Raw genomic sequence first — 27981 nt, forward strand, 5'->3', positions numbered from 1 at the left:
GACGAGTGACTCGCCTTCCCAAAACATTCGGGTTTTTTCCCCTCAAAGTCAAAGAAACCGAAAGGGCAGATGTCAATCACGCACAAAGGGAGAAGTCTGCTTTAATGCAGTAATTAAAGGGGAAAAAAAAAAAATTAAGGGGGGAGGGAGGGAGTGTTCTTTGTTTCATCTGTACAGAAATATAATACACAAAAGCACCTCCCACTGTCGGTGCCGCTCCGAGCACACGCTTTGGCTGCACGGGGCTGAAGCGCTAGGCACTGTGGTTCGCCTTTTCCCAAAGGAAAAACAGACCAATTCTCCCCCCAAAAAACCCACACAAATGAAAAAAAAAAAAATAAAAATCACCATTTCTCCCCCCAAACCTCTCCGCTCCCATAGGTAGGGATGTTGTTTCCTACCCAGGGGTTTGGGGAAAGCCATGGGAAGGATGAAACCAAGGGGTTGCCCATCTCCGGTCCCCCAGCCCCATGGTGAAGGAGGGCTTGGCTGCCTTCATCTCCTGCCTCCAGCCAAAAAGCATGAGATGGGGATGGAGAAGATGCTGCACGTTGGAGTGAGAAGAAAAACACAAAACCAAAACCAACCCCCAAACCCTAAAAAAAATTATGAAAATTCAAAATCCACAGACTTTTGCCCAAAGCAATAGTGGTTAATTGCCATTTTTAACCCCTGCCTCGCAGCCCAGGGACAGGCTGCTGAAGAGGGATCTCACGTATCAAACCCCTGGGAGTTGGCTGATGGAGTTCAAGTCAGGACCTTGCCCCGTTTTCCCCTCACACACACACACCTCTACGACTACTATTTTTTTTGTAGTCCCAGCTTTCCAGCATGCAAAATAAAATAAAAAAAAAAAGCTGCCTGTATTCAGGCTTCCCCTGTTAAGGGGCACAATTTGAAAATAAAAAAATGAGTTATGCTCCTGCCACAAATAAAGTGCAAAAACTAAGCGGTTTCTAGGTATACACATATACACACATGTGTGTGTGCATGTATATATATTAAATAAAATAATAAAAGAGAACATGGACAAAACTGTCCCTTCTTGTGGCTTTTTGCAGCCGCACAGGGACTTCTGCATCCCGGCCAGACCTCTGGCCACCTCCATGAGACCTGCGTGTCTGCAAAACGCCTCTAAGCTCAGCCTGTCCACCTACAGGGATTCAAACCTCCCTGAAAAAGTCTCCACTTTCCTCCAAGGCAGAGGGAAAGGGGAGAAGTACCAGCACAGCACCTCAATCAGAGCTCAGTCTTTCCAAAAATCAACACACGCCTGAACTCAGAGCATCCATGGGTGCGGTGCTCCTTGAGACGAAAGCATCACCCGAGCGTGGCTTCTCCTACATTACAGGCAGCTTGCGACCAGTTTTAGCAGCAGATCTATATTCTCTGCAAACCCCTTTATGGTGTATTGATTGGAGAAAAAAAAAAAAAAAAAAAAATGAAAAAAGCATGTTTGAGTTTTTTTTTTGTTTGTTTGTTTGTTTTTTTTTTTTGGTTAAACCCAGCAGTTCTCGCTGTGAAGGACTTCACACAACTGCCTTCCTGGCGCTCGGCAGCCTGGGTGAGCTGGGCTGTGCATGGGCGACAGGCTGTAGCGTGAGAAAAGGATTGCAGCACAGCACATTAGGGGCTTTCTTGAGAAGTAATTAATTAATAATAACAATAATAAAAAAATATGCAAAACCCTTTCACTCCTCCCCCACCCCACCCCATTTCCCTGCTAATCCCGCACCATCCACATATATACATCCCACCCAGAGATGGATGGGTACCAATCGTCTATACAAAAAAAAGGGATCAAAACCGCTTACAGAGGAAAATTAAATTCCTGTGCGCTAGAAGCACTTTACAGCTTGTTACGATCTAACAGGATGCCGGAGAGGAGAGCAAATGCTGCAGCCTAAAGATCTGGTGGTGGCCCCAGGGGAGCTCAGCTCCTCTCCTTCGCTCTCCTGCATCTCCTACATCTCTCCCCCCTTCAGCAGAGTGGTTTGCAGATGAACGGGCGCAGGTAGAAACAGCCGAGGGTCAACCTTGCCGCAGACAGAGGAGACCGGTTTATAAGCAAGCTTCGGAAATGGCGATGGGATGAGAAGCTGGCATCGCTGGTGGCCTCGCGACAGCGCCAACAGAGTCACGATGGCTTCTGTGAGTTGTTCATGTTCTGCAATGAGAGGGGAAGGACCAGGGTTGGGGGTGGTGCTGGACCCCATCCTGGTTGCATCTTCTACATGCACATCAAGAAGGGGACGGAGGGAGTAACAGAAAGCCACGGCACAGATCACTATGAAAGCATCCACAGGAGAGGACACTGTCCACCCAAGGAGAGAGGTTGGGGAAGGATATGCTGACTTGCTACCCACATCCCTCCCCTCAAGCATCACCTGGCTTTAAATACAGGGTTGGAACTTGGCAGAGATATCCCTCAAAACAAGGCAACCTTCCCATCCCACCCAGTCTGCACTTCTGAGCTGCTCTTTGGTCCATCCAAGGCAAGGTGACAGGGGACCACGGTGTTCGTTCAAGGAACCCAATTAAACATCTCTCTCTTGCTCCCCTTGAGGGTGACCAGTGTCCTCCCCCTGCCTCCCAAGGAGGCAGCCACCACTTGTCCATCCTTGGTACTGCCAAGAAGAGGCAGTTCCCATTGGCCGCGGCAAGGAGCCAGCATGGGCACCAGCCACCACCAGCCATACATCAGGAGGACCCACTCCCCCAATGACACCCCATGAAGTTTCATGGGTCCTGGAGCTGCTTTGGACACAGCCCTGGTGTGGGGTGGCAACAACAGGCACCCACCAGTGTGTGGTGAGGACCACAAAACCAGAGACAACCAGCTAAACACAAGCAGGACCAGCCCCAATGGCGGCGGCTGGAGGACAGCATCCGCTAGAGGACAACCCCAAGGGGAGATGTTCACAACAAGGACATTTCCCAAATCACAAAACTACACGAAACGGGGTGGGGGGAAAAAGGACTAGGAAACAGCTAGGAAGGTTTCTCAACATTTTTTTTTTTTCTTTTTTAATTTTTGCTTTTACTACCTAAACTGCCTCTTACAAGCACCAGGAATCCCAGCCAGGCTACGAGGCAGAGTGGGCTGAGCTGTTCTCTGTTATCTAAGGAGACAGGAGGAGGTTAGGAGAAGCCACATGCACCACAGCCATTTACCTTGGAAATATTAGTAAAGAGAAAACTTTGAGAAAGTGACAAAAGGGTCGTCTTTAAGCATGAAAAGTGAAGGGGAGAAGAAGGGAGGGGATCAGGTCGTTGTTAAAAAGTGCATTTTGGATCACAAACCAAGCAAAAGGAAAAGAAATCATCACACCAGGTAGTCCCATGACCCCAAACCAGCTCGATCCCACAGCCAGGAGGACTCTGAGGTACACGGCCACGTCCCCACCCTCTCCAGGTGTCCCCTGGTCCTCATGGATGGAGGTCAACACCCCAACAGCGAGGGTTGATGCAACAAAACACCCACTGCCAACTAAGTCCCATGGTGCAAATTGGGAAGGAGGTACCTTCCACCTTCCCTAACCCCATACAGGTTGTGATGGGACATGGTGAGGGACCAGACGCATACATGTACAAGACAACAGTCTCCCAGGGAGGTAACAGCAGTGTGAGTGCCACCAAGTCTTTGGTTTAGGGTGTCTTCATGTCTCCCTCAAAAGCCCTGCACTAGTAGGTGGAGGCAGGCTTCTAGCAGCTGTAGATTGTAAACTTGCTGCTGCCAGCCTGTGCCTGGGATGGGTAACCATCACTGTCTGCTCTAGCAGAGCTCCTGGTCTAGCAAAAGCTGATAGACATCTCCCACACTCAACATCAGTGTGTTTTCAGTGTCCCAGCCAGCACTGAGGCATGCAGTGCTTTTTATTACAACATAGATGGGAGAAAGGTGGATGAAGGAGTGGACAAAGAAAAAAAAGTTCTTTCAAAGCAACCCAAGACGACCAAGCACTTCTTCAGGGGCTTTTGTGCCCATGAGCAGCAAGGGAAGAAGCATAGACATGCAGGCCATGCTGAGCAACTCAACCTCTACGTTGGCCCAGGAGCATGAGCGTGATGATCTTCCCCAACACGTCCACCAGCAAAGCCAAGCATAACTTTCCTAACTTCCCTTTTCTCAAAAGCATTTACTCTAAAAGGGGAAGAAATGTGAGGTTCGCCAGCTGTTATGTGCAAGCAGGGCTGAGTTCCAGCCTGGTCATGTTATAGCAGATTCCTCCACCTTCAGCCCACAAAACGAACCAGGACAGGGATGCTCATAGGCCGATTCAAACTCATCTATAGAGGACAAAAAGACCCCTAGGCACTACCCAAGCCTCAGCTCAGCCCCAAAGTCTCCCTGGTTTTGAGAAGACATTTGAGCACAGCTCCATGACTACTGCTCTCAACTCAGTGATGGAGCATGAATTAAGCCCAAAGGCTTCAAATTTATCCAGAAGCTGTCCTGTCCCTATTACACAAGGATCTAACAGCACTAAGCCAAACTATCAAAGCCTTGATTATTCATAATTCGTGCATTAAATGCTCAAGGCATCCTGCTTGCTTCCATAGACATAACTCGGAGCCCTTGGGGAGGACAGATCTGGGCCTATCACCTACAGTACAATAGGCTATCGCAGAGGAGAACTCCGGGAAAACCCAACGGCATCTCCCATCCCATGACTGTCCAAGGAGGAGGCAGGGAATTTGTACAACATTGACAGAGGACAAGTGATAAATTGATTATTTCCCAATAAAATTGGGACATCAAGCTAGGATACTGAGGGGTTGGACAAAGCAGCATCCATAGTCTCCCCTTAACCATTCCTAAGACGCATCCAAATCCCACACGCACACACAGAAATATTAACTCCAAGAAGTCCACACTCTGGACGAGTTTCACAGCAACAACAAAACAACTGGTGGGATGGCAAGAGACATGGAAAGAGGGCAGGAGGGGGGAATAAGACACAAGAAGATACTTACAGGCATGCCTTCCCTAGTAAAGGCTGCAGAGAGACAGAGAGAATGGAAAGAGGTGTCAGTAACGCCATGCGAGACCAGGCAGAGGACACCGGACGGCAGCGAGGGGCACCCAAACAGCAAGAGCTTCCAAACCCGAAGCTGGCAGAGGGTTTGTTGCAAGACGCGACCAGCCCAAGCAGAGACCCAAAAGCCAAGAGACAGACTGAGTTGCGACGCTCAGTGCTTGCTGGGGTGGGAAGGCTCATGCAAAGCGGCCACCAAACAGAGCGGTTGGAGGAGCACACCACCCTTCCTAGCCTGCCCAGGACCCAGCCAAGGAGAGGCGAGAGGACATCAGACAACACAGATGACGCGAAGAGGGGCTGGGCAACACAGCAAGATCCAACAGGCAGCTAGTGGGAAGGGCAGCATGGCAAAGGGGTTTCAATATATCTATGCTGCTTCTCTGGTACCACCCCATCTCCTTAAAGAGCACAGGGAGAGGGGGTTCCGTTCCTGGAGAAGCATGCAGCAAGGTCTCTCTTTCTACGTCCCTTCATGGGTGGGTGAAAGAGGAAAGGACACATGAGCATCACAGCAGCTACCCAAGGGGTTTCACCCAGGGCTGCAGAAAGCAACCAGGTTCACCATGCCAAGAGGTTTCTACTCATTTTTGGTCCATTTTGCCTATCTCTTCAGGAAGGAGGATACCCCTCCAGTCAAAGATGGGTCCTGGCAGCTCCTTTGCAAGGGAAGCACAAGAACATTTGCTTTATTGCAATGCCCAGGTCTACACTGGAGCTGAGCACATCCAGGGGAAAGCACGAGCCCTTTGGTCCAGCCCACTCTAAAGATGTGGCTCCCCAAGGGTTTGACACCATGATGCCAGATGATGAAGGCACTAAATTAAACGCTGCTAGAGCTCTGGAGGGTTTACAATGCTCTCCAAACCCAAGAGAGGATCAACAGCGACCCTTTGCTGGGTGCTCCTGCAACCAACCCAAGGCAGGGAGGGACAACAGCTGTGGGAGAAAGATGCATCTCAGAGACAGCAGCACAGGTTGCGACAAGTGCAAGCCGTTCCCCAGCTTCAGGAGCGACAGGAGGACAACAAACAATAAAACAACAAGAATAACAACAGAAAAAAAAAAAGAAAAGAAAAAAAAAAAAAGAGAGTTCAACTAACTTGTCCCGGCATCTGCGTGGGCACTTCCTGAGGAACACAGCCTGGCAGGGCGGAAGAAACAGCCACATGCTCCTCAAAGCTGTTGATGCGAGGTTTTTTGGTGGGCTCTGGGCTTGCTAGAGGGGTAACGCTATTACGTCTCATGAGCGGGTTAGGTCCCTTCTTTGCTTCCTAAATTAGAGTGAGACAAAGGGAAAAAAAAAGTAAATAAAAAAATTAAAATAAAATAAAATAAAGGGAAGAAGGCGACAGTTATAAAGGAAAAAAAGAAGCAGGTTGTTTTGGGTGTTTTTCTTAAAGCGGCCTCTGCTTTTCCCCACAATCGCTGTTGTGCAAAGGATGAATTGAAAGGCTCTGGATACAGAAAAAAAAAAACCCTAAAGCAAAACGTTCAAGAATGCAGCATGATTTCCCAAAAAGAGTCAAAAAGAAGAGCCAAAAAGTCCCTGCGCTCCAAAACAAGTCAAGATTTTCTCCTCACCTGAGCCTCTGCTCACAAAAAAAGTAAATACAGATTGTTAAATGAACCTAGTAGCAATCAAAAGCCATGACTTTGGATGACAGAAAGAGGTGCCCCAACAGTCTCCTCCTCGAAGCCAGTACCTCTGACCCAGGGAGAGGTGTGAAAGCAAGAAGAGGGAAGACGAGCCAGCCCGGGCTGATCAGGAAGATTTGGGAAGTGGAGGCAGAGCAGCCAGGGAGGGTCGGCACCGCGCCAAGCTCCAACTCAAGCGAGGTGGGATAGAGGGGCAGCGCCCGTGCAGCTGAGCAGAGGGACCCAAGCGCTTCGCACATGTCTTGCTCCTTCCTACCTGCAGCCCACATCTCTCCTGCCATCCTCGGCAAGGGTGGTGGAGGAGGGCATTGATTCCCCCACAGCAGGGGGAAGAACTGGCTTCCCCCTTTATGGCTGTGGGGAGGGAAAGGCGACTCAGATGCTGCCGCCTGCTGAGGTCAGGAAGCGAAGAACAGTAGATGTAGGCCAAAAGGGGACAGTTCTGACTGTCCAACATCCAGACAGGTTCCACCACCACTAAGCGCAAGTTGGAAAGGTCCCCCCTTGGGTGGCCACCCAGCCCTGACACCAAGCTGGTGTCTTCCTGCTCTGATGGAGCACAGGGCAGACACACCTGACCTTATAGGGGTTTTCATCAATGCGAGGGGTCTCCTCCCCACAGCATCCCCTGCCCAGTGCCACTACTTCCCATCCTACAGAACAGCACTCTGGTAGCCACAAAGAGCTGTGGGCACACCAGGAAAAAAAACCACAAGGGCAGGAGTTGCTAGGCAAGGCATTGAGCCTGAGGCTCTGTCAGCCAGTTAGGAGACCTGGGAGAAGTCACCTTCTCCAACCATGGCTCTGTTGCCTGCTCAGGTGATCAGATGACGGCACAGGTGAAAGTTAAAGACCAGGGAGGAGCTTTCCCTGGGCCAGCTTTAATCTGTGCAAACACAGTGGGAAGCAGGCACATGCAACAGTCCTTTTCCCTTGGAAAACCCTCAACCAGCCACGTCTTTGCATAGCAAGAACCCATCTGATGCTCCAGCAGCATCTAGCTGAGCAACCTCCCCATGCCCAATCTGGGCATCCTCGCTGCCGGCTGACCGTAGGGGAAAGGAGAGGGACACCAAGGGATGGCTCTGAGGAAAAGCAACACTCACCTCTGGCCGTTCCCTGTGGGTGTTGACAGCTTCAATGTTCAACGAAATGGACTCCACTCGGCAGCCTGCAGAAGGGAGCACACAAGGAGACAGAGAGACCATCAGCAAAACCACTGGGCACAGGATGCTATGAAGTGCTCCGCCCCAGACCCCTGCTCTTCTCCCATAGGCATCTTGGATTCAGAAGGAGATAAAAGTTGAACCCCTTGGCATATTTAGTAGACAGGCCCAACTTACCATAGGCCACTGGGGTCAGCTTCAATACTGTGTGAAGGGGACATTTCAAGTAGGGCATTTCATCTGCAAAGAAAGCAAAGCAGGAGGGTTATCCCATCCTGTCTCCAAAAGCAGGCTTAGACATCTTCATCAACATCTAAGGCCATCCTACACCAAAGAGATACATGCTCCAGGCCCTGCATGAACCTGAACACATCTCTCTCATCTCCTCAGAGCTCTAACATCCCTCCTCCAGCAAGATCAATCCCCTTTCCTGGAGACAGGGATCTCACCTGCACTCTTGTCTAGGAAGTATGCCAGGAGACAGCGCATGACAGCCTGGTGACAGATCACAAGGACATTCTCTTGTCTCTCCAGCTCCATGATGACTGGCTCTAGGCGCTGCACCAGATCTTGGTAGGACTGAAACAGAAGAAGGAAGGGAGATATGGCATAGAATCAAGAAAATGAGCACCTCAATAGAAACAATGGTCCTTGTCTTGGTCCATCTACTGATTTCATGTCCTTGACTAAACTAAACCAATATAATTATTGCTAAAAACAACCAAAGTTCAACAAAGCCTCATCTTCAGGCTACTCTAGAATGTAGCTGCTACTTCTGGAGAGAGGAGAAGGAAGCCTATCCTGCTAGTTTGCTATCAAGTCAGTGGGACTATTAAGTGATACGTTCCTTAATGAGATCTTCACACACCACAATTTCACAAGAGCTCAATGCAAAAGGTAAATGGGAGCCCTGAACCATCTTGATTCTAGTTACTTGGAGCACTTGCTGCTCCTCTGCTCCAAGCGTAGAGGACAGCATGAAGACAAGGAGGCCACATTTAAAGCAAGAGCCACATCTCTGAAGGCCTCCTTGCAGACCTACCTCCCCAGAAGGATAACGGTAGTAATATTTATCCTGATCCCGTAAAGCAAATTCCTCTGGATGCTGCTCCCTGATATCTTCATACGTCATTTCTTCACACACACCCTGCCAGAATAGGACATTCACGAGGTTACTGGACAAGCTCAAGTCAAACCCTCCCCAAAGCAATCACCTATAACCCTCTGAGTGGTCAACTGCAGAAGTTCCAAGCAAAAACAATTTTAATCTGCTCATTCAAGCCAACATCTTGAATCATCAGCATGAGGCAGAGCTAAGATCAGAAGCCAAGTTGTGAGGACTGCAGAAGTGCTACCCTTTCCCACAAAAGGAAAATTTCCCCACAAAAGGTGAAACTTGGCAAAAATGAAAAGGCCAGTGCTATCACTCTTTACCAAGCAGCAACCAGGAAGCTGTTCCTACTGAAATCAAAGATACTTACAGCATCTATTTCATTGAGTGCCTTCCACTGCTCATAGGGCAGTTGGAGAGCTTCTGCCGTTTGGATTGTCCTCTTTAGTTGGCTGGTCCAGACTTTGAGGTCCTTCAGGTTCTGCTCCTCAACAAATTTGTTCAGTGCCACTGCAAACTGTAGGACATAAAAAAAACAGGTTGATTCCTGATCCACAGCTTCTCAATGGGCCTTATTCGCTGGTTCCCAGTAAATGTTGCCTTCTCCAGGTCCTCTTTTGCTATCCATAGGTAGTTGTATTAGCCTCCTGCTCTGGGGTGAAGAGCAGCCATATATGTATTGACCCCCAAAAGCTATGAGGGGTAGAAGAACAGAGAGAAAGCAGAGGGGAGGTGGCAACCTAATGTCATCAAGGAACAACATCAGCTCCAAGGAACAGCACCACAACCTGGGCTCTTGCTGTGGAAGATTCCTGGCTGCCCTTAACCACAGCACTGCTTGTTTGTCATAGAGCTAAATTGATGTATTCTGTAGTCCTTGCTAATAGTCACACCTCAAATGACTCCACTTGGACTTCAAAACGGTTTGGCAAGCCAAAATAGCTGTTAACACTCCCTGAAGCACTACGTTTAACCATGTCTTTGAAGAATCAAGTAGTGAGAAATCTGAAAGCACCCTGAGTTGGCTATCCCTACCGAAGGGTGGCAGCAGTCCTTTGACATCCTGCCCTGCCTGTGCAAGGTCTGAGCCAACTCAATGAAGATACTCATGTCCTTCTCACCTAGAGATTTTCGCAGCCCAGTCTCTGTTACCCCCTAACTGCATGCAACATTGATGGCCAGAAAGTCTTGTTTAGAGGTCATGCCCAAGCCAAAATTTAACCAGCCCTACAGATGGATCCTCTGAGCACTCCAGGTGTCATTAAATATACACTTAGCCCAGTGCATGGCATCTACTACAACCAAAATCACCCCTAGAAGCCATAGGGGAGTATTCTCTTCTCCCTACCTTCTTGCCCCTGTTGGAGAGGCCCGAGTCACCACCAATCTTCCCCTTGAGGTTGAACTCGCTTTCGCCGTGCCGACAGAGATAAATGGTGCGGGGCTGGACGTGGATGTTCATCAGGTAGTAAACAATCCTGCTCTGGATGTGATCCTGAACCCTGTTGACCAGGAACCGTCGGCCAACATCGATGACTTTGATGAGAGAAAGCTCCCTAGGGAAAGCACAGCAAGGATTTGAGGGGGTTGCCAGTAGGAAAAGCAGAAAAAGAAACATCGTCCTCAAAAAATAGCCTCGTGAGGTATCTCAGTCAACATAATCACCCAGTTAAAAGGATTTCCTGCAGGCTATTTTCAACAGGAAGCCGACAGGTAATGGCAATTCATGGAAAGCCAAATAACACTGGTGTAATCGCCATTTCTCCTTGCAGCAGTAAGGAGGATTAAAAAAGACTAGCAGGGAGCATGTTCCTCTCCAGGACAGGGCTCAGCAGGACCAGGATTATCTGCACAGGGCACACTGACGTATTTGTGAGCAGTGGAAAGGTTGGGAGGTGCCTGCACGGTCATGCAGGACAGCAAAGGTCTTCCCAGGGCACACAACTTGGTGGAAACCACAGGGCTTGCTCAACCTTGTGGTTTGAGCCTGTTCAAGCAGTCCCTTCCTTTAACTGACAAAAGCATCACAGAGACGCTCAAACTGAACTGCTTTTCCAAAGCCTTTGTATTTAAACCCACACAACCAGTGTGTCTGAGCCCAGAAGAGCCTGGGAAGGTTTCAGTGCCTGGTGCCCTGGCACAGGGCTGGGGAAAACCAGCATTTTCAAGGAAGAAGCCTGAATTCACGGTGAGGCTTGGCCATACATTATTCTAGCACAGTCACATATCTGAACACAAAGTGAAGTACAGCCCCATACTTCATTCATTACTCCTCTCCTGGGAGAAGAAAGGCATTCAATCCGGTTCAGAAGTCAGCAAAAGTTTCTTACCGGTCATAGTCATCAGGGTCAAGTGGCTGGTAGCTGGCTTGGTAACAACTGATCCTCTTCATGAAGTCCTCCATGGCATCAGTTGAATTACAGTCCCGGTAATCAGGGCTGGACAATTTTACTTCCTGCGGCAGGAGAGAAAGCAAGGAGAGGTTAGGAAGCTTTCCAAGCCAGACAATGCTAATCTCAAATGTCAAAGTCCTGCCGAGATCCAGCTATCAGCTGAGCCACTTTATAGTCATCGCTTATCATAGGACAGAAAGGAAGTAACTGAGACTCAAAGATAAGGACAAGGTGAGAACATCTGGTATAAACCATTGCATGGCTGTTGAACAACATTCAACTCCTTCCTATGTGTTATTTGCTACAAGCTACTGGGCTGAAAGAGGCTAGAAATGGGCAATGTGAGTATCCAGAACTCTCATGGACTAAGTTCTGCCTGAACTACTCTAACAGGCTATTTTTCTTGAACATTTGGGTTTGAACAACAGCATAACACATTACTAACTTCACAGACAACCCTGAGACCAACAGGATAACACAACTGAGTGACACACACGGCAGCGTCCCAAGGCCACAGCACATTTTCCACACCAATCCCAGCACTAAGAGTGCCATTCATCTGCAGTGCCCCATGGAGCAAAAACCTATGCTCAGCTAGTAGTTCATTCTCTCCCCCTTCAAGCATTAGTTTCCAAAGAAAGGGATTAAATCCTCCAAAAAAATCCATCTTAAGAGTGTTGCAAAAAAAATAAAAAGGGGGAAAAATTTAAAAAAAGATGGAGCAAACTGAGCATTTTATTAGTATCATGGAAAAGGCTGTGTGCGACCTCCCAAAAAGCTGATCACTGGCCATAGGACACCAGCTCCCAGCAGGAGCAAAAGCCATGCCCTAGCCCCTACCACAGCACCATTTGTGGAGCTCGTCCTGGGGACAGAACAAGACCCAACAATACCCTTTTTCACAGACTTTGGGTATCCTGCAACACATTCCTAGACACTGTAAAAGTTCAGATGTACAGCTGGAGATAAGCCTGGAGCAGAGCCCAATGGAGGAAAGGACACTTTCATTCATGTTAAGACCAATTAGCATCTACCTGCCCTAGCCAAGCCTAACAGGCAAAGGAGCTCTTCTGCTGGTGGGAAATCAAAGATCCAGCAGCTCCCAAAGGAGGCAGGAAGCAATGTTTTATGCTGCTCTCCCAACCAAGACTTCAGTTATCGGCAAGAGGCCTCTAAGCTGAGCTGCTACTCTTCTCAACAGATTTTGAGAAGATGCATGTGGCTGAAGACACCAGGTCTGACTGCTCTCTAACAGGATTTAAACTCCTAACCATACCCATCACTTCCAAAAAGTGGGACTGGGGGGTCACCAAAGCATCCTGGATACATTCCTCTCCTTGATATCAAGTTACAGGTCAACAGAAACACAGAGAACATGGAAGAAAACTGGGGAAAGGCTACAATAACTTTTCTTTTCATTGCTTCCAGGTGGCCCTGAGTGATAACAAGTCCTTTCTCTTCCCAGGTCAAATACATCATAAAAAGATAAAAACCTCCTAATCCTCAACCAACTCTGTCAAGACATTCTGATAAGAAAGCAGCTGGGCACAAGTGAAAAATTCTCCCCAAGGGAAAAGAAAAGCATGACATTTCCATGCTTACCATAACATTGGTGGCAACTACTGTGGGATCATTGCAGACAGATTCAATGAAGAACACCTGCAAAGCAAAACAAAGGTCACCTGAAATCCAGCAACAAGATCTGTAGCATTCAACCAGCTCCTTGCTCAATCCAACCTCCTCCCTCCTCAACCACAGAGCTCTCCCTCTGCTCTACTCCCATCTTTTCCTTCTCCAGGGCTCAAGACTGGGAACAAGGAAAGAGTTTCATATTTTTGATCAAACCCAGCAGTGAAGTCCCCCTTATGCAGGAGCACCACGAGGACATGTTAGTGAAAAAAAAAAATGGCAACAATAGTCTAGTGTGGACTATATAATATAGGCAGTAGCCCAGTCGTACCAACCTTGAACCCATTTTCTTTGGCAAAGTTTAGGATCATCCCTCTCCTCTCCCGCGTGGTATTGGTGGCATCAAAAACCTTTAAAAGCAAAGATTCGGATTAGCACCAAGACTGCCTGCTTTCCCACTGAGTCGTTCAGAGAAGGAACTGCAGAGTGAGCTGCACAGGGCACAGCACCTTCAGGACCAGGACTGCTGCCAAACCCTGTGAAGCACATATCTGAACTTACCGCAATCTGGCCAGCCTCCTCCGTCAGGTACAGCTTGACATCCCTCAAGGCAGCCAGGGCACACTGCCTGCAAAAGAGGCAAGAGACACGTGGTCCCGATGTCCTCTGAGATGCTCACAGCAGTCAGTGCACAGATGCCCACAAAGGAGGGCAGGTTCTGCAGCTCCTCCTCGCCACCTCCCCCCTTCTCCCAGGGACACTTAGGAAAAAGACACCATGAGCCTGCCACAAATACAAGAGCCATGAGTGCTGGTCTTCACAGCAGAGGCAATGGTGGATGAAGAAGCAAAAGCCAAACCTCATTGCAGACTTCATACCCTACATCACGAATTCAGGGTACCACTGATGGAGGACATGTTGGTGACCCTGAAGCTACCAAGCCCTGACTGACAGCTTCAGCTTTCAGCTCTTGGACCCCAAGTTAGGCCCTCCTTAAGCAGGCAGGGAGATCTCAACTAGAGCCCAGCTTTTCTGTCCATCACCCCTCAAATAAGCTGGGTAACCCAGCTTCTGGCTGTGGGCTTCACCACCCATTTGGGACCTGGGTATGACCACAGATGCGGTGCCTACACTTACCTCCTGACTTTCATGGCCTCCTCATTGTCGGGGCGGAAGAAGTCATAGGAGCTGTAATGCTTCACTGCCTCACGGCGATACTCCCCCACATTGAAAACTGCATGGGCAAGAAAAAAAACATCAAAAACAGGAGCAAGCTTCAGCACAGCTTGACTCCACTGTGCAGCTCCTGAAGATAATGCTTTCTAGCAATGGGCCAAGAAGTGACATCCTTAGAGCTAAAGGCTCAGGGACATCCCTTGGTCTTCAAAGTGAAGGAGAACCTGGGCTGCAGCAGAAGCAATGGGAGGACATTGAAATTTGGCCCATCGGATCTTGGAAAGGTCCCCCACCACCTTCCACTCCCCAAGGGACTAAGTTCCTTTAGCATCTCCCAAGGACCCAGACCTCGTGCTTTCCCCAGGCAGTCAGTGAAATCCTCACCTTTCGTTGGGACACCGATCCAGTTGAGGTAGCGAGTCAGCTTCTTGGAGATGTAGGTCTTCCCCCGGGCTGGGAGGCCAACCATCACTATCACAGTGGGGGAATTGGCAAGCTGCGGCCCGCAGGCTACGAGGAGGAGGAGAAAGCACAACATGAGCAGCCCTTAATTGTCCAGCTCATCCTGTATCAACCCTACAGCCTCTTGACCCCAACTTTCCCCCAAGTTCTTCAGCAGCTGGAGAAAACCAAAAGTCTCTTCTCTCTGTGCACCATCATCTCTGCAGTATCTTCTGTGCATCCCTCTCATGAGCCTGAACATCCAAAACCTTGAGCAGGTGCATCCACTGACTCATTTTTGCAATGGGATCTGCTGAATGACCACACACCAGAGCATGAAGCATGGTAGACAGCTCTGCAACTGCCCACCGGTGAGACGCAACTGCCCTAGATGAGCCATGCCGACCCACATGTATCCTGGTAGCACACAGACCTTGGGGTAGGAATCAGCCTGACCGCCACGATGAGAACATCCTGATGGCTGCAAAGCAGGCAAGGAACCAGCAGCCACCCCAGACTTCCTGCAGGACCTTTGTGCCTCAGTTTCCCCACTTGCCAAAAATAAATTAAAAAAAAAAAAAAAAAAAAAGAAAAAAACCAAAGGCAAACGGAACCTCCCATTTCTGTAGTTTGGCCACTTCTGTGAAAAGCAAGAGGATGGCCAAGGACTTTGGTTCAGTACTCACAGCAGCACGCTTCAGGTATGGCTGCTGTGCTGAAATACCAGGTCTGCACTGAGATCTTCACCCACAGAGAGCACCTTCCAAAAGCTTCCACTAGCTTTTTAGCTGAGACGCATGGAAACACAACCAACTAACCATTTTTTCTAAGACAGGCAGGGTCAGGTGACTGCAGAACGGCCAGCATTTAAAAAATAGATATGTGAGTGACTTATCCCATTTTCCTCGTAAACCTGTTTTAAGCCAAGGGGTTTTTTTTGTAGTAGTTGTAAAGAGGGTTCATGTCAAACAGCTGGAAATAAATCCAGCGGCATTGCTTAGTGATGACTTGGCAAGTGAAGAGAAACTCCTCTCCAATCCACCCAAACGCCGTGGCCAAAATGCAGACAAAGCAGCTGCCGGGCTGCCCAGGTACATCGCTTCTCTCCCCATAAATCCTTTAGAAAGTAAATGCCTGGTTCAGTTCGGAGGAAATTGCTGAGGTTGCAGGACTGGGAATGCTATTTGGGAATTTTTTTTTTTTTTTTTTTTCAGTCCTCCACAGCCTGGTCCCAGCGCCACGGGATACATCTGGACTATCTGGACCGCACGCCCCATGGACCATGTAACATGGCAGCATCCCTCTCCTGTGGCAGCATCCCTGTTCCTCTCCAGGATTTGCCCTGCAGAATTGCTTCTCACATGGTGCTGCACACACACACAAAAGGCCAAGGCACAAAGCCAAGCGTTTTAAATACGGGAAAGGAAGATCTTAACGATACCTAATGGAATTTGGATTAGCCAGCCGCCTTTCATGCCGCCCCAGCGTGACACACCAAGAGCCCTCCCGGCGGAGGCAGAGACCAGCCCCGATAGGCGAGACCCTCCGAGGGATTTCTCACCCACCCTTCAATCCACCCAGCCAGGCCAGAGACCTCACGGGAAAGGAATGCAGGGAGTGAGAGGCTGGTGGCAGAGCCATAAAAACACGGCTTAATTAATGGTCTGGGCGGAGAGCTCTGCCTGCCCATCCCAGCTGCCCGCAGGTGGGACCAGGCAAGGGGTGATGTGGGGATGTAAGGGGTTCCCCAGGGATGAAGAGAACAATCTGAGGATGCAAGGGCCTCCCTGAGAATGGAGACAGAGGATTTGGGGATGTGAGGGGCTCCCCGAGGATGGAGAGATCAATATAGGGATGCAAGGGATTCCCTGGGGATGGAGACAGAATGATGTGGGGATGCGAGAGGCTCCCCGAGAATGGAGATGGGGTGGTGGGTTGGGGTAGATTTTTCTCAGCAGAGATCTGGGAAGGGCAAACAAACTGAAAGGCATCCAGAGAGCATGTGAAGCATGTGGGATTTCGCTCCCCTACTACTAATAAAAAAGAAATAAAAATCCAACAGCTAAAGGAACCAAATTAAAGCCACAAGGAAGAGTTACAGCACTGATGCCCAGAATGGCAGAGAAGAGCCACTCATCTGCCTGGCTCTCTCACCAAAGCAGGCTCAGCAGACAAGAGGTGAGAAAACTACCTGAAAGAGATTTAGTTTTTGTTTGTTTTTTTGTTTGGTTGTTTTTGTTTTTTTGGTTTCTTTTGGTTTTTTTTTTGTTTGTTTGTTTGTTTGTTTTTTTGTTTTTTTTTAATATTCCACATTCCTCAGGTTGGAGCTGCCCTCATACTCACCCCCTTTGTGTGACCTGCATCCCCAGTGCCACGTTTCAAAAGCTCAGGCCACCTCCCACTCCAAGCACTGATTTTGCAGGCTGGGCTACCAAGGCAGCTGTGCAACATATCCAGAAAAAAATACTCTTTTCCTCTCTAATAGTCTCACATCCTCAACCAACCTATGGTGCAAGTCTTTTTTTTTTTTCTTCTTCTTTTTCCAGGAAAAACTATCACATATTAAACAAAGGGAAGGGGGAAAAAATAACACCTGAATAGAGAAACTCCTCCTTTGCCTACCTGCCAGAGGACAAAGGATCTCAAAGAGCAGAGCCAAGAGGATTTGGGGCCATTAAAATAATAGCTCTCTGAGAGGATGGGGACAATACCGGGTACTGTTCACGTCCCTTTCGATCCAGGCAGCTGAGACAGTCCCAGACCTGGTGTAAACATGCCATCTCCAAAGGGAGCTGCAGGAGTTAAACACCTGTATTGGAGGAATCTCCCCACCCCCCCAATTCGGTTTGCTGCCAAAGGGAAGATCCAGGTTCCCCTCGGACTGTGAAAAAGCATCTGTTTACGGACCTGGGAAGCACTTCCCAAAACATTGGGGCATTGAGCACTTAGCAACTTTTTATCAGGAACCTGAGATAAACCCAGCTAAATCACAAAAGCCTCCGGGAAACTTTGCATCAGGAACGAAACAAAACCCAGTGTTTTGCTCCCAGGGCTTCACAAAGACCTAATTCATCATTTCTTTTCACCACTGCAGGAAAGCTGTCAGGGATTTCAGTGCATATTCATTACTCCTTATCAACACCTATCCAGGTGAGTCAAGGTCAGGGATGGCTTTTGAAAGGCTCAATATCAGGATATTCAGAAGCAGCTCATGGCTTGTGCCTTCTATCTGCTAGAAAGTCAGCGGCGATGCGCTCTCACGCTTCACCAGAGTGGGTAGAAGGAAGAAAAAAAGAAAAAAAAAAAGAAAAAAAAAAGGGAAGGAAATTCGCTTCTGTAAAAGGTTAGATAAAGTAGCCACCTCCCCACTTCAGCATTTTTACTGTCTCCTTGTAAGAAGTGTTCCCACGCGCCCCCTGCAAGCTCACGCCACATGTTCTGTTAGCCTTTCATTCCCTTTTTCCACCCTTTTTCCAGCTTCTTCCTGTTGCAATTCCCCGACACCTTCCTGGGTGCACGGAGAACAGCGTTTCTGCCCTGCACATCACACACACACACTCACACACGTGGAGTTGACATCACCCACCCCCCCTCCTCAGGACTTGTGAGCTGTGGTTTTGCATGCACGTCGCCGCCGGCTTTTCACACGCCCTCGTCCGCTGAACGAGAGGGATGAGAAAGGCAGCGGCAGCCCCTTCTCCTCCTCCTCCTCCTCCAGCAGCCCCCTCCCCTCCTGGGCCCAGCCAGCCGCCTGCAACGACTTGACTTTCCCAGCCCCTACGTGAGAGACGTGCAGCTTGACAGCAATTTAATGGATCGCCGTCAAAAGGCCAGCTGAAGGCATCGTTTCCCACCCATCCGAGCCTCCCGTCGACGAGGAAGCGGACAATCGGACTAATTATTTCACCCGCAAAGGGAGGAGCGGACAGGCGGGAGCTTTGCGAGGATGGATGCTCCCAGGGATGCTCCCGCTCCCTCCTCCTCCTCCTCCTCCTCCTCCTCCCCGCCGGGGACCACATCGGCCTCGCCTCTCTCTCTCCCATACTTTCATTCCCACCCGGCTTCGTGGCTCTGCTCTTTGTTACTGCCGAGGAATTAATAGCACCTCGAGTTTAAAATAGCCACGCTGGGTTTAAAAAAAAACCCACCCAAAAAACTAGAAAAGCACAATAAGGTTCTTCCCACAGAGCACAGTGAACGGTGCCCGGTGTGGTTTGTTCCCACCCCGAGAGAAAACAATTAGCAGCCACATTACAGTATTAATGAGCCCCCTTGGTGCCCTAACATAATAATAATGTTAGCTTTCTGCTCTGCCAAGGAGGGAATTCTCTCCTCTGAGAAACCAGGTGAATAAAGTGGCAAAAAGCACAGGGAGGCTCCACACACACGAGGGATTTCTTTCAAAGGTGCTTGAGAAAAATCAAATTAAACAGATAACAGCTGCAAAGCATTAAGCCAGGAGACATTTTACCCTGGTAAAAGCTAAGCCCTGTGGCAACCCAGATGTTCAGCCTGTTGCTGAAAGCCATTTCCTCAGCAGCTTGTGCTGCAGGGCTGCCCTCGCCAAGCACAGGCTGCATGTGCAAACATCTGCTACAGGATTCAGCCATCCCTCACCGCATGCCTGACCCACAGCCATGGGGCAACAACTCGGCAAATTAATTGATTTAATTTTTTTATCATTATTTTTTTTTTAAGGGGGGGAGGGGGGAAACTTTCCAGCCAAGGGAAATCGATGCCCAAAGCGACTTGAAAAACGCCTGCTCAAGAAAAAGCATTGGAAAGACTGATTCACCCAACTGCCCAAACCACTTCCATCCTCTGCCAGGCTGCAAAGTGCCACCTCCTCCAGCCTGGCTCCCCGCAGCCCCAGATCTGCGGATTCCTGCGACGCTTTAATTTAGAGTTACGTGGAGTTGCACAACTGGCAGGTTGTCAGTTTAGCTGTTGGGCGAGTTAAAAGAGCTGCCTCTCGAGTTTTAGTATTGTGTTATGATTCATGATTTGTTTTATAGTAACACCGGGATGACCCAAGCGCCTGCGTTTATTTTTTTTTTTTTTTTTTTTTTTTTTAAAGTGCAGAGGTTGGTTTTAAACACTCAAAATGTTTTCCGAGCTTTGGAAAGAAGAGAAACCACTTCAGAAGTTCCAGAGTTAATTTCTGCCCTCCCCTCCACCTGCCTCCTATCTCACCCCAAGCACAGCAGAGGGTGAAGTGGTAAAGTGCAAACGGCTGGTGGGGCGGGTTGGATTTCCCCCCCCCCCCCCCCCCAAATCCATTGCCCTAATCCTGCCTCCAAAAAAAAAAAAAAAAAATTAAATTAATAAACCTCAGAGCAAGGTGCCAGACACGCTGGAAATCCCAGCTGAGCTGGTACCCGGGTGCCAAGGTTAGCAACCTGCTCCCTTCCCTTTTAATCCCAGGGCTGGAGGCGGGGAGGGAGGGAGGGGAAATTGGGACACGCGTGTCTCCGCATCCCTCCGCTCCACGGGGCCGGGAGCAGCCGTGTGATGGTTACACCTTCCTCCAGCTCGCAGGGCTGGAAGTGAGTCACGGGATGGGATGCGGACACCGGGATGATGCTGGAGGAGGAAAGGAGAGGAGGGGGAGGGATGCTGCATGGATATCAGGGGAAAGGAGGAGGAGAAGGCATTACAAAGAGACCCCCCGGGGTGCGCAGGAGGAAGGGGGGGCTGCTTCCCACCCCATCCCACCCCGTCCCATCCCACCGGGATGCTGCGGAGCCCGTACTCACAGCGGCGGGGCAGAGCCGGCCGGTTGTCATTGGGAAGCCAAATCTTCTGGATGCGGCTTTGCGTCAGCTCCATGGGCATTTTTAAAACAAAGGTCTTTTTGCGCTGCGCGTCCACCTTGGTGCGTGTGCGGGAGGGGAAGGAAAAAAAAAAAAAAGAGGAAGGAGGGGAAAAAAAATATAATAATAATAATAATAAAGGCTTTTTGTTGTAGTCGTCGCTTTGAGGGGTGGTTTGAACAAGCGGCTGCGGCGCTTTCGGATGCGTCTCGGAGTCTCGTTAAGACTTTACGGCGGAGGAGGGGGAGGAGGACGAGGAAGGACGGGGCTTCAGGGCACAAAAGCCGGCAGGAACGGCGCAAAATCCGCCGCTGCGTGCTCGGATGGAGCGAGGGCGAGTCCTGCCGCTAATTTCGCTATTAAAAAAAAATATATATGTATTTTTTAAAAAAAAAAAATATTTCCCGTTTATTTTGGAAAAAAAAAGAATTATATAGTTAAAAGGAGGAAAAAATATCTCAATGTGAAGCAGCCGAGGAAAGGGCTGCTGCAGGGAAGCAGGGCTGCTGCTCCTCCTCTTCCTCTCGCTCCGCTCGCAATGAGCCGGCAGCCGCGGCGGCCGCCTATTTCTAGCCCGGCAGGCCGGGGGGGCGCGGCCGCTGCGCCGCCGCGGAGGAGGAGGATGGAGGGAGGAAGGGAGGGAGGGAGGAGGGCACTCGGCGGGGTTCGCCCCGCGCTGCCGCCTGCCGCCGGCCCCCCGCACTGCAGCGGGGACAAAGGATGCGCCGCTCCGCCCGCCGAGCCTTTGTTCTCCTACCGGGCTTGGGGACAACGGGGGACAAGGCGGGGGGACCGGCAGGGGGGTGTCCCCCCGTTGGGAGGGGGTCGGGGGGCGGCGGAGAGCCGGGGTCTACGCTCCGGCACGTTCCTCACGTCGCACATGGCCCGAGCCCCGGCCGCCTCCCCCGGCGGGGATGCTCCGGCTGCGGCTCCGCCTCCGCCCGCGGCTGCTCCGCCCCGCTCCGCGGGCGCGCAAAACGACTGGGAGGGCCTCGGACATCCTCTCCTGCATCCCTCCGTCCCTGCCCCCAAAAAAAGCGGCTTCCGTGGGGGTGGGAAGCGGCGGCAGCGCTGGGGATGCTCCCCCAAGAAGTTTCGCTTTTAAATGGCAGGATAATATTATTATTTTTAATTTTTTACGGTTTATAAATTTTATAATTTTTTTCATTATTTTCATTATTTTACATTTTCCAATGGCTGATGATGATTATTATTATTGTTATTGTTATCTTCATCAAAAGCAGCATGGCCAGCAGGTCGAGGGAGGTGATTCTGCCTCTGCTCTGCTCTGGTGAGACCCCACCTGGAGTACTGCATCCAGCTCTGGGGCCCCCAACATAAAAAGCACATGGACCTTTTGGTGCAAGTCCAGAAGAGGCCAACGAAGGTGATGCGAGGGCTGGGGCACCTCTCCTATGAGGACAGGCTGAGAGAGTTTGGGTTGTTCAGCCTGGAGAAGAGAAGGCTCCAGGGAGACCTTAGAGCCCCTTCCAGTACCTAAAGGGGCTACAGGAGAGATGGCGAGGGACTCTTTATCAAGGAGTGCAGTGATAGGACAAGGGGTAATGGTTTTAAACTAAAAGAGGGGAAATTTATATCAATTATTGGGAATAAATTCTTTATTGTAGGGGTGGTAAGACAGTGGCCCAGGTTGCCCAGAGAAGCTGTGGATGCCCCATCCCTGGAGGTGTTCAAGACCAGGTTGGACGGGGCTTTGAGCAACCTGGTGTAGTGGGAGGTGTCCCTGCCCGTGGCGGGAGGGGTTGGAACTTGATCTTTAAGGACCCTTCCAACCCAAACCATTCTATGATTTTATGATTCTATTATTGAGGTAGGAGCATCTGCTTTGATGGAGTTTAATAAAGCAAATTTTGCTTGTAAATGTAAAGCCCAATAAATAGCATCTTGGATCTCTAAAGTGTTCAATAGCCTTTTTTTATTATATAGGGCATTTTCTTCCTCTAGAAGCAAAGGCTTGTATTTTTATAGCGAATCTAGAAAGAAGATATTTTTGGCTATCTCCTTACATGGAGCCAACATGGATAGAGTAAAAAATGCACAATCCTTCCCTCTCCTACGCAGGAAAAAAATATTCACAGGCAAAAAAAAAAAAAAAAAAAGAAAAGCTACTATGAGTGAGCTGGAAAGGACCCAGGGATCTGGGATGTGGGAAGGAAGACGGGGGAGAGCAGTGAGTGCTCCAGCTGGCAAAGGTGCGGATGGGGGTCAGACACAACAGCGCTCCCCGGGCCACCGTGCACAAAATCCATCCTTGGGAAAGGGCAGGAGGTTTTTTTTTTTCCAAAATCCCAGGCCTTTTCCCATGGAGGGCAATGAAAATCTGATTTCTGGCTAACACGCAAGTCAGAAGAAGGAAGAAAATTCACGTGCTGTTACAGGATGAGGAGTTTGGGCATCCCCCTTCCTCCAGCACCTCAGCTCTCTGCAGCCCTTCAGAAATCACCAGCCCCACAATATCGAAAGGAGCCCAAAAGTGAAACCCCGCCTGAATTAAAATCACAGTCACTTCAAATTAGATCCACCTAGTAATTCTTGGCTTAAAAACTCCTAAATAACTGGAGCGGAAAGCTTCAACTCCTAAATAAATGACCTGGTTTTCAAAGGCTTGAGCACCCAGCTGCTCCAAGCGAGGTCAGCTGGAAGAAGCATCATTACTATTTATAAGGCACTTTCACCGCGGGGAGAGGGTGGCAGGCGGGACAGCACTGGGTGCACCGAGAGGGTTTATTTTCCCCTCTCAAGTCGTGCTGTGTAAAAGCACAGCTCCCTATAAATAGAGCCTGGACCAGTAAATAAGCTGTTGCTCACAGCTGCTGTGAAGGGAACCCACGGGTTGCTTAGCTCAGCAATTTTTCGCAAAACCAAGTCACCGACGGGGCCAAATGATGTCAGTAAGAAGTGCGTCGGATTGCTGAGAGCCGCCGCAGGCACAGCATGCCACGGGACAGGCAGTGATGCTGTCCTGCATCCCCTGCTTCCCAGGGTGACAAAAGGTGCCAGGGTGACAAAATCACCCAGCATTCGCCAGAGGTGCTGCCTTACCTATCCCATTGCAGCAACCTGCGGGGATTTAATAAATGCAAAGGGACAAGGGTATAAATGTAATGCCAGGGCTCGAAATCTGAGTGTCGTGGTGGTAGATGGGGAAAAAAATTACCTCAAGCACCCGAGGGATGGAGGTGGCAGGTCCAGAGAGGTGGGAGGGGGGGCGTGATGCAAAAAAAGGGAGTCTGGCTGAAAAGGGTGAAAAAAAAAAACCCTTCTGTGAGAATGGGGCACCCGTCTCTTATGGACTTTACAGGCTGCAAACTTTTCCGAAACACCAAAGCCAAAACCCCTCCATTCCCTCTTTTATTTCTCACCGAACTGACCTAGCAACCCGCCCCAAACGGTGGAATTAGGCTCTGGATACGGCCCAAAAATCACAGTCCTGGACTAAATTCTCCATCCCCTTCGGAAGAACATATCAGTACCAAGGGACCACCAGCCAGCCTCCCCTGGCACCCTTCCCCCAGCATCAAAACACAGGCAACGGCAGCGATTGCTCTGGCGAGCCCCAACTCTGACTAAGCCGTGATTCATCCTCCTCTTTTTTCTTTTTCTTTTTTTTTTTTTTTTTTCCCCACTCTAAAGGAAACTTGGAAGGAAAGGACAAGTCACATTCATGCCTACGTTCAGTGCAACACGGACTATCTCCTGAGGATGTGGCGCAGCGTGACGCGATGCCCGCTGGGATCCGAATCGTGCGGTCCAACCCCGCACCCAGCAGCTCTTTACATGGTTAAAATTTGGAGACGGTGGTGGGGAGCTGTGCGTACATCACCATAAAGATGCAGCCATACGTGTGCCTGGCTAACAGCAGGGCAGCTTGACCCACAGCAATTTCCAGCATGGCCTCAGTTTACCAGCCTGGGACATGGGCACAAATAGTTCTCCCTGCCCTGGGAGGAAGGTTGCAAAAGCTGCTCAAGTTCTTGTTAGTGCCTTAACAGCACCCTCTTGCAACAGAGAAAATTATTCCTCTGGGCTGACCAAGGGGTATTTCTACACTTATTTGGGGAAAAAAAAAAAAAAAAAAAAAAAAAAAAGAAAAGAAAATCAACAACAAAACACTAAACTTTGCACTTCAAAAAAAAACCAAAACAAAAAAACCAAACAATCAAACAAATGAACAAAAAAAAAAAACCCCAACAGTGGGATCTTGGAGAAGCCAAGAAATTTGTCTGCAATGTTTTAGGGGAATCAGGGGCTTTAAAAAATATCAGGGAGGAACCCAAGCGGTTGCCTCTCCTCTCGCCCGCTGGATGCTGCGCTGATTGTGTTGCTGATGGCACTTACTTTGCAGGGACTTAGGAGTTCGCAAAAGCTGCTGAGGGTCAGGCTGATGGTGGGGAGGGTTTTGCAAAGGCTGATAAAAAATGTTTGGGTTTGGAGAGGCAGCTGGAGTTCACGGTCCTTTTGTGCCTGCACATTACAATCGCCTCCCTCCCCCTCGCCCCTCGCAGGTATTTCAATTACAAGAATAAATAAACGAGGAGCAAAGTGCGGGCTGTACCTGTATTATGGGGATATCACCGCTCCCTTTTCTTGTCTCACCCTCTCCCTCATCCTGCCCCAGCCCTGCTGCCCCGGGGATCATGATGAGCTCCTGCATCAGCCCCTGTAACCGATTGGGGTATTTCTGCTATGGAAAAGAGTTTTTTCTGTCCTCTCCTCTCCTCTCCTCTCCTCTCCTCTCCTCTCCTCTCCTCTCCTCTCCTCTCCTCTCCTCTCCTCTCCTCTCCTCTCCTCTCCTCTCCTCTCCTCTCCTCTCCTCTCCTCTCCTCTCCATGAGATGGTTTTCCCTTCCTCATTTCTTGCCTTTCACCCACCCTGCCCTCCCAATCACAGGCTCCCTTTCCTCCTCAGTGATATCAAGTCTGCATCATCAACCCCGCTGCTGGCCAAAGAGGAACAGAAATCGGGCAAAATTGTTTCTTCACAATATTATTTCAAGGCAGGGTTTCCTGCAGTGATTCCGGGATGCTGCTCAGCAGGGGACATGCAGTCCCTTGCCCCGAAACCAGAGGAAGGGTCCCGATGGACACCTCACTGGGAGGACTGAACCCCGCCCAGGGTGCAGGATCAGGACAAGGCAGGGAACGTTGCATGTCCGGGGCTGCCCCTCAAGCCACCCCTCAAACGCCGGAGAAACACACCCGTTCCTCTGTCCGGGGACAAGCCGTACAGTTTTTGAGACTATTGCATGCTGTAACTGGACCTGGTGTGCACACAGAATGTCTCCTTTCCCCGATCGTAAGAAAATCAGCTGGTGAAATACCAGCGGAGCAAGCACCCGGGGCTGCCACACGCATGCCTTTGGGCACAGCTTTTCTTAAAAATAGCTGCAAGCAGAGAAGGAGAAAATTCCAAGGGGTTCAGTCCCCGGCATTGAGAAACCAGTGCTGAGCCCATGACGGGGAAATCCCTGCTGAGGCACAGGGCATTGCTCAGCCCGGCTCTATCAGCCCCAGTCAAACTCTGTGCCGGGAGCTGATCTCGCCTTTCCCAGCAGCCAAGGGTCAGGAAAAACCATGAAGGAGTTGCAGAAATGCACGGGGCTGCTTTTCCCAACACTCAAGTGACAAAAAAATCAGCTGTCGTGCACATGATCTCGTTGCAACAGTGGGTACTATCCAAGCGGTAAAAATAAAATAAATTAAAAAAATCACTGTCCACTGGCAAAAAGGAGGCTCCATGTAGTTTTCTTTAAGTGCTTTTTCAGCTGTATTCAACCAACGACCCATGCAGAAAGCTTGGGTTAAAGGTAGATAGGAAAGGAATTTTTGAGTTAAAGGTAGATAGGAAAGGAATTGGGAGAACTGCAAACACAGTGCCTGGCCGTGATGAATATGGGGGAAAAGGAAGGATGGATTTAATCTCAACTCCCCAAGTTAGAAGCAAAATCACCCAAGGATCCCTCCATCGTCCCCAGAGAGAGGTGGGTGCCCCCGACTGTTCTCAGATCTTGGAGGGTCCCTGGGAAGGCCCAGTAAAGCTCAAGGCCAGAGATGGGGAGGTGTAAGATGGGTGTCCAGTAGCCAGGATTGATGATCCCAAAGGAATCTCCCAGGACTGATAACCCCAAAAGAGCCTCCCAGACCGATGTTCTTATTTAAAATCCCAGGAAAGGTGTTTCTTCTGTATTTTTTAAGAATCATATTCTGAAATTCTCAAAGAAATAAATTTGGAAATAGCGTTCTGAACCTGCGACATCCATTGGAGCAGGGACATTTCTCAACGCTGCGAGGTCTGCTCAGAAACGGGTCCAGGATTGAGCAATGTCTTGTGAAAGTTCCTGACCTTACAAGGTGAGTACAAAACAAAACTCACCCCATAAACCGGCTAAATCCTAAACATAATTGACTCCACAGGTTGCGGAGACAAATACGGGTTTTTAAAAGTGGTTACAGGGTAATTAGATAGCAAGGGGTTGGGGATATTCCAATCTCAGGAATCTGATACTGGTTCTCCTTGAAATGAAATCTGGCTGTAAAATTTCAGGCTTGGTCCCAACAGAAAGGGTCGAAGGGTAAGGATCACTCAGAGAGCCAGAATTCAGGTTTTGGCACCGTCAGCGACTCCGAGAAGCCAATATTCACGTTAGCCTGACACTAAGTTGTGCCTCCTACTCCCAGGTACTTTTAGTTACACCAAAAGAACACCTCCCCGTTTGCCCTGTGATTTTAGGGTGCGGAAATCCCCACTGAAAGTCCTGGGATTTGATTTGGGGTGTAAATCCACAAGAACGTTAAACTTGACTTTAGGTTGCCTCATCCCTAAGCACGACGCCACAACCACCTGCGACAAGGCACCGATCCAGCACAAAAGCCCTGCCAGTTTGAAGGGAAAGTGTGTTTACAGGGTTACTGTGTCCCAGCTGCCAAATCAGGTATTACCAATCCTGCTGCTGCCAGCACAAATCTGGCATATGTTACCATGGTGCCTTCTCTGGATACATCGGCAGAAGTACAGCCACGCGATCACACCTGGTCCAGACCTAATTTGTGCTGGAAAGCGATGCAGCAAGTCGGAATCCAGCAGGAAGGAGCTAAAATCCCAGCCCTCCTCTGAGCGCAGACTGTTCTAGGAGCCCTTTCCACAGGGGTGCCCAGTGCTTGAAGCGCGTTGTGTTCATGAGGACCTTAATTCCCAGTTCCAGCAGTGCATTTGGGATGCAGCTCTCCTGGTCTCCTGCCTGGAGGGCCCCAGTGATGGATATGAAACCCCCAATGGATAAGATTATTCAACCCATTTAAAGTGGAAGATGGTCACCCTCTGGAAATCACAGCCTGTCATTATCCCATGGACTTTGCTATTGAGCTATTTCCTAATGTCTTATTAACACCCACCTTTCATTAAAGGGCTGGATCGTTATCTCATCATTGCAGGTTATTAAATCAAACAATGGCAAAGGCTGTAGCCTTTCATTCTGGGGCTGACTCACTTTATGATGTAACAAGCCCAAGCCAGTGACAACCTCAGCATTGCCAT

General features: G+C 49.6%; 1 protein-coding gene across 4 annotated transcripts; it reads right to left on the minus strand.

Annotated features, from left to right (window-relative positions):
• Positions 1–1496: 1496 nt before the first annotated feature.
• Positions 1497–27981, minus strand: PFKFB3 (6-phosphofructo-2-kinase/fructose-2,6-biphosphatase 3). 4 transcript variants are annotated; one of them, XM_074168888.1, is made up of 17 exons: positions 27952–27981; positions 27477–27497; positions 20371–20473; positions 14558–14683; positions 14135–14231; positions 13559–13625; positions 13333–13407; positions 12971–13027; positions 11306–11430; positions 10324–10531; positions 9346–9492; positions 8907–9011; positions 8314–8443; positions 8042–8104; positions 7805–7869; positions 6143–6313; positions 1497–2167 (listed from the first exon to the last, which is right to left on the minus strand). In XM_074168888.1, exons 1-17 carry the CDS (start codon positions 27979–27981, stop codon positions 2138–2140), a joined length of 1620 nt encoding a protein of 539 aa, XP_074024989.1. In that variant the 3' UTR covers positions 1497–2137. The 4 variants fall into 4 exon arrangements, with proteins under 4 accessions (XP_074024989.1, XP_074024992.1, XP_074024991.1 ...); XM_074168891.1 differs by lacking the exons at positions 27477–27497; positions 27952–27981 and adding an exon at positions 4978–5000 and having other exon boundaries at positions 20371–20968; XM_074168889.1 differs by lacking the exons at positions 1497–2167; positions 27477–27497; positions 27952–27981 and adding exons at positions 3171–3225; positions 4978–5000 and having other exon boundaries at positions 20371–20449.

Source organism: Numenius arquata, chromosome 2 (assembly GCF_964106895.1).
Source record: "Numenius arquata chromosome 2, bNumArq3.hap1.1, whole genome shotgun sequence".
Lineage (NCBI taxonomy): Eukaryota > Metazoa > Chordata > Aves > Charadriiformes > Scolopacidae > Numenius > Numenius arquata.